The 7,182-nt window shown below is 25.4% G+C and overlaps 1 protein-coding gene across 1 annotated transcript; it reads left to right on the forward strand.

Annotated features, from left to right (window-relative positions):
- The first annotated feature begins 2,907 nt into the window (after positions 1-2,907).
- Positions 2,908-6,725, forward strand: LOC112597415 (ciliogenesis-associated TTC17-interacting protein-like). Its single transcript, XM_025343460.1, has 3 exons — positions 2,908-3,640; positions 5,554-5,777; positions 6,627-6,725. The coding sequence occupies exons 1-3, from the start codon at positions 2,908-2,910 to the stop codon at positions 6,723-6,725; spliced, it is 1,056 nt and encodes a 351-aa protein (XP_025199245.1).
- Positions 6,726-7,182: the final 457 nt, after the last annotated feature.

Raw genomic sequence — 7,182 nt, forward strand, 5'->3', positions numbered from 1 at the left:
ATAATTTGTATTTAATTTTAGTTGATATAATTTAGGGATTAAATAATTAGAGAACAAATAATAGTAATGGGAATATTTATTTTTTATTAATACTAAATGGAAAGTAACGAATGAAAATTTGTTATCCTCGCTGACTGTTTCGTGATCAAGAGATAAAGATTTGAACAGATGATAATACATTTTTTTTTTTTTATAAAATATCGAAATGAATAATGACTAGAATTGGATTTTTGAAAATTTTTGAATTTTGTGTTTAAATATCAATTATTTATATAATCATAATTTATTTTACTGAAATATTTATAAATGGAAATATATAGAGTAGGCGATACAACAGGATAATATTTAAAATTTATTAAAAAACAATGAAAGTTGATGGGTTCAAAAATGAAGTTCTTATTACAAATCTAACAGTGCTAAAGCATATCACTTATAATTATACTTAATTCTTCTGAACATTTTTTAATTTTAAGTATTACCTAAAGTTATCAAACAGTATGAATGAAAATATTAATGTTACTTTTTTTTTTTATTTCATTTTGGACTATAACTTTTTATACTCAGTAAAACCAAGTTTATTTAGTACTAATAAAATAACTTCATTTACTAAAACTATTATTTTTTATTAAAAAACGATTGAAAATTTTTTCCTACAAAAATATTGTTATATGTAAAATTATATATACGATATATTCAATATAAATATTTGAGAAATATCGATAATTTTTATGTTACACAAATTAAGATAGTTATTCGTTGTTTATCTAATTTCAAATAATACAAATGATTCTTTTATAATATCAATGGATTGGTTTTGATTGTAGTTTTACTGTAAATAATTATTTGATCAATTAAGGAGAATTACATAAAAATAGCAAAGTTTATCATAACTCATAAATGTATTAATTGTTATATTATTATGACTTCAACCAGTATAACTATTGAATAATTAAAACAAGTCGTCCAGTTATAAATAAAACTTTCTAAGTATTTACTGTTGTATGAGTTATAACGATTGTAAAACTGCTTTTATTGTAATACGCACGATAAAGTTTATAATAGCATTTTTATAGTTAAAAAAATTTATTGTTTCACATAACTAAAAATTACACAATGACGCTTATCGATTTTCAATTTAATGCAGTTATAGTATCAGTTACAAACTGATTAGTTTGCCTTACATGTAATTTATGAATTAATGATTATTTGAGTTTAAAAATAAAATATCATGATACTTTCAAAATTTATTTTAGACAAGGTATTTTAGTTATTTATTAATTATCATTATGATTTTATTTAAAAGCTGAATGAATTTAAATAAGTCTTCTCGTTTTGCTCACCTTAATGTCATCGGGCAGTAGAGAAAATATTATTAATATAATTTATTTTTATATCTAAGAACGACTCAGTAAACAAAACTCTTTTAAAGTACTTTTTTCTTTGCATTTACAGAAATTAAAAGCCAAAAATACCTAGTATATTAACTACAGAAAAAACTTACAATCAACCATTAAGTTGTTTAAAACATTGAAACTCTGTCTTTACCACTAGCAAAAATCTCAAGTTTATTAGATTTGAGAACAAAGTTGTTTATTTGATGGTTTTATGTAATTTATGTATTTATTGTTTAATTGTCTTGTATATCTATACTTTTCTATAGTTTTTTTTTTTAAATTTATTATGGAGTCTGATTTTATTTTTAAATACTCTAATGTGAAATTAGTCGGTCAATAATTTTACCTAGTAATTCAGATTTACCTTAATATAATATAGTTAATAATTTATTTACTAAATATTACTGGATAATCTCCAATTCACGATAAATTACGGCGCACAGCTATAAATAATAACTAGAGGAAAAACAGTAAATTACTTTGCATGTTATGCATACTGTAGACAAAGTATTAATCCCGATCAAATAATAGTATATCATCCTCGCGTTTCGAGTACAGTGTGTATTACAATATAATATACATACTTACCAATAAGTAATTATGTTTGTTTAAATTCACGTAAACGCCTATAACATAAGCCCATGTAAAATAAATTTATAATCATGAAGTATACTATTTGGAGTGTATATTTTATCTGATGAAAATCGCTCATAATTTTAGCAAATTATTAGTGTTATTTAAACGATGAAATAGTGTATTTTTAAATAAATAAGATATTGGGTTTTAAAAATTAAAAAAAAACATTTTTCTGACAAATAATATTTTTGATTTTGTTATCCGAAGGAAAATATGTTTTTTTTTTTTTGAAAGAAAAGACTCAGTAGAATAATTTTATAAAATTGGTGGTGGCCAAATAATATATGAAGTGTTGAACAAATTATTATTATTATTTTTTACATAAGGTTAGCATTTAAAGTTGATATAAAACAACATCTTAGATAGTTTAGATTACTATTTGAAATTGATTTCATTTGAAAATTTTAAATTATCATTAGTGAAAATCTGTTAGTTCGATATTTGATATGATATTATTTTTATAAATAGGTAAAAATGCGTCTTTACTGTTTTGAAAAAGTATAATGATAAGACATTGTTTTCTATCGATCAAAAAATAACTGTCTGTGGTAATGAGTGTTTCAACCTAAAATTACAGCTGTATTATAATACAAATGACCATGAGCTTGTGCAACCGTCCGCGAGTTGTTCGTAATTAATACAACGGTGTACTTACACGGAATGCTTTGCGGTTATGATTTGTGCTGCAGTTTGACACGTTCCGTGTGGTTTGGTTGAACTATAATTATTACTGTGTTTTTTTCTTGAAATGACGGTAATTGGGACAGATTTTTAATTCCTGTCGTTATCTCCGTCTTAATTCTTCCGTAAACTTTAACAACTATCCAGCACACGATCCGGCTACATTCACGCATTCTTAGCAGTGACAATATACGCGATGTCATCTTTTTGCCTATCATCTCAGTTATCGAAAACGATCCACATAGTCGTGGCGAAATCGCTATTGTTATCCGCACTGTTGTTTTGTATTACGCAAGATTTCGGTGTCGGTGGTTTTGGAAGTGATCAATGGGTTCGTTTGTGTACGTTGACGAGTAATGGAAGTTCACTAATGAACGTAACGATGCCGTGTGGGATTCACGTAAGAAATGATGATCTAAAAGATAATTCTAAAGACAACACTGATGTTTCAAAAAGTTGGCGTGAAGAAGACGATTCAGCGGAATATGTGAAAATCACACTAGACGGTAGTCGCAACACTAACACCGCAGAAAAATCCCCAGAGGTGATGACTATCAGACAGGATAGTGATTCGACTATTAAACACTCCGATAATAAAACCAGCGAAGAGGATGTAGAAGAAGAAATATACGTAGAAGAAGGAGTAGACGTAGACGAAAAAGGAGATGTAGACGTGGTTGTCGAAGATGACAACGATGATCGTGACGTCGCGGTCGATTATAACGTTGATAATGACGAAGACCAATCAATGTACGATGAAGAAGTCACAGTTTTGAATGAAGAAGTTAATGGAGCTGCTTCCGAAGACAGCAAAGACGATATTAATGATGTGAGAGACCAACTTAAAAATCAAAAACGTCCGTTCGCCGTGACCAAAGTGATGCTCGGATACCTGTTGAATGCCCGGAATCAATTGTACGAAAAGATATGTAAGTTTGACGGTTTTAGAATGTTTATGTACTATAATAATAGTATAATAATTTAGAGTGAATGCGTCTTATAATATAATACTGTATAAATAAAAAAAAAAATGTTTTTGTGTTTAAGAATATAAATAGAGCTTTAAATAGAACTTTAAATAAGTTGAGGAATATTATGATGTTAACTACAGTATTATTGTAAATAATATATACTATGATTACAAAATAGTTATTTTAGAGATAAATTGATGAATTATGAATAATAAGCATAGGTATAATATAGTCAATAAATATGTTTTATTCACGAGAGAGGTTTATTGAAAAAATTACTTGCAAACATTTATTATGATTTTGTAAAATACTAAAAATATATAAATTATTTTCAACCTTATTTAGGTACGATATACATATTAATATAATGTTTTAATGTCATAAATATTTTAATGTATTCGGTAGATATTTTGTTATTTGTATGTACATCAAAGGAGATATTTATATGGGTTTTAAAAGTAGGTATTTAAATTTTTATTACTTCATATTTTCATGAGTTATCTTTACTAATTGGTAGGCAACAATAGATTATTTCGAGCTTATTTTATTTTTTTAAATTAAAAAGTAGAAAAAGTATATCGTAAATTTATTAATATAGGTTTATGATTTGATTTATCTCTTTTAAGCATAGTTTGTACCAGAGATGGATAGTTAACTTAGAAAATTAAACTATTAATAATAATAATAGCAAAATCAATATTAATAGTTAAAATTGAACTATTATGATATTTAAACTATAATGATAGCTATTTGGCAATACATCCTTATTTACGATTTAAGCATTCATTTTAGAATTGTAATAATAACTTTTTTATATTTAAGTGTGTAAGAGCATATTTTGTCTAATTAGTTTTTATTTTTAGACGTTGTGTATAAATCATTTATTTTTATTTTCATATTCATTGAGTTGGAAAACGTAGGAATTCATGAGCGTTCCGGTGGGAGGAGAACGAAGGCACTTCCCCCCTCTAGAATTTTGAATTTGTTATCCAATTGCAATAATTTAATGTAATGATGACGAAAAATAACGTTCTATAAATAAAATGTATAATAACAATACCTAAATGTAATAATGACGAAACATAATAATGTACAATAAATAAAATGTATTACAAAAATATCTTCATTTATTTTTTAAATTAATTTTGACTCCCCCTCTCCCCTTAGAAAAATGTATGGGATACCCATGAGTAGAATCCTCGGAATATAGGAATATTTTACAAGAACATGAATTTTTATATTATTTTACTGTGGTATTAAACCAATTATTTAAATTGTTCACAGCTATAAAATAACAAATGTTTTTTATATTAATTTGATCGGTAGAACATTAAGTTTACAATAATTTTGTATTGTAGTCTAAACTATATTATAATATTTACCTAGATAGACTTTATTTTATTTCATTCTATTTGAAATGGTTTGAATGAATTTTCAACTGTACTATCCTAGATCTTAATACCGTACTGAAACACTACCCGTTAAAACTATACATACATTATACGCACTATTGAACACTGTTTAAATATTGCCTTTTGGTAAAATAAAGTTTAATATTTTGAAATAAAGCATTGTAACGAACTCAATATGAATTTTATTACTCCATTAATTTCCGAATTTGGTGTTTTGACACGAGAATTTGGAATTTTTCCAGATATTGTATTACGTACTATTTATTATTATTATTTTTTTTTTTGTAAATACACAATCACATAAATTTAAAACTGTCTAACATTTAAACTAATATATGTATACTAGATGGTAATATATGCTAACATTTTGTGTTTTTATAAATATCAGACACGTAATAAGTGTTTTATACTTTTCTACAGTAACTTTATATGCTATTACTTAATTATTTTTTTCTATAGATTATTTGTTAAATTTACTGCAACGAACATTTTTCAATAGCAAACTTAATTGTCGACGTCGTCGTAACTCAATTGAACTGCCGAGTTTATTAAATTACAAGAAGAAACAAGAGGATAAAAAGAACCCATCGCTTTCTTCCGTGATCTTAGAACCGACATTTGAACGTTCAATAATGACTATGTCATTTTTAATGTTTGGTGTATTCGTTATCCAAGTGATACAGGTAAAATAACACGTATAACATAAATTTTTATAAATTATAATATTAATATATATTCTAGATAGTTGACATGGACGGATTATTTTCTTAAATTGTACGTCCATTGATTCAAATAGAAATGTGTTGATATTAAATTTATAAAATCGCAATTGTTCAGTTTTCACATACGTTAGGTTACACATGACATAAAAGGTCGGAGATTTCAACCCTAATACCACGTGTTATGTTTTTATTTTTAATCATCGACGTGTTTTTTCGGACCGTCAACCCAATCAATTTTGTATATTTTGGTCAAGAGCCAATTGACAGAGGAACTATGACATGATCATAACAACTCAGGGCTTGGATAATTTATTATATTTTGGAACTGATTTTATAAAATGTTTTAAATTTAAAAAGTATAAGTTAAAAGTTTTAATTAAAAAATGTTTAACGTTTGAAACAATTTGCAGAACAATAGATAAAACAAATAAAAATTGTATTGTAAAATTTCAACGATCAATTACTGTGTTTAAAACAATGTAATTTCAATTAATATTTAATTCTTTGTTATATTATATTTAACGATAAAAATCAATAGATATAAAGTGCTGTATACGATACACGTTGGCTTCTCAATCTGATGAAATCGTTTTTTAAACAATTGCAAACAATTATAAATTAATTGTAAATCGAATTCGAATTAAAACATAAATGCCTCGTCGGTTTGTTGAGTTAAAAAGTCGTCTCGGGAGAGTAAATTCATGTTGTCTCCATACAATCTGTTTAATTGAGTGTCGGGGGATCAATTTTGTTTATATACAAAAAATAAGGAATATTTTTTTAAATTTTTTATCTTATGTGTGTTTGTAGAAATTAATGAACACGATGCAACAACAACCTGGTGAAACCTCATTTATTGGTAATTCAATATTTGGTAACCTATTAACATTGCCATCGGACATATTTTAAACATAATTAAAGTTCATATAATAAGTACTTATAAACAACGAAAAATTCCAATCAAAAATTTACAATTTACAGATCAGACAATTTCACAAGTAATAAATATTGATATCTAAATAATACAGTGTGTTATTAACTTAATTTTATGGTTTAGAATCTAAACTTTAGATGAATAAGATTATTTTAACTGCGATATATTTGTAATCGGTATGTACAATTTTTTGAAATAATTTTTTTATCTAGTATATTAATAAAAGAGAAATTATTTAAAGTATATTTGAAATATTTAGAAATTAAATATGGTGAGTATCATAGAAAATTGATCATGCAATTAAAATAAATAACCATTAACACTATACTTTCTTTTTATTTGTTCCGTGACATTTTAGTCTTTTATTATAACCTAAATTTTAAATTTTATATGTTATTCAATAATTATTTTAAATTTTAAATATAAGCACTC

The sequence above is a fragment of the Melanaphis sacchari genome, unplaced genomic scaffold (genome assembly GCF_002803265.2).
Source record: "Melanaphis sacchari strain LSU unplaced genomic scaffold, SCAv2.0 Contig40_pilon_pilon, whole genome shotgun sequence".
Classification (NCBI taxonomy): Eukaryota; Metazoa; Arthropoda; class Insecta; order Hemiptera; family Aphididae; genus Melanaphis; species Melanaphis sacchari.

Coding starts and splice junctions, on each gene's coding strand:
- LOC112597415 (XM_025343460.1), top strand. CDS start 2,908: ATGTCATCTTTTTGCCTATCATCTCAGTTATCGAAAACGATCCACATA. Junction 3,641..5,553: donor TCAATTGTACGAAAAGATAT/GTAAGTTTGACG, acceptor TTTTTTCTATAG/ATTATTTGTTAAATTTACTG. Junction 5,778..6,626: donor TCGTTATCCAAGTGATACAG/GTAAAATAACAC, acceptor GTGTGTTTGTAG/AAATTAATGAACACGATGCA.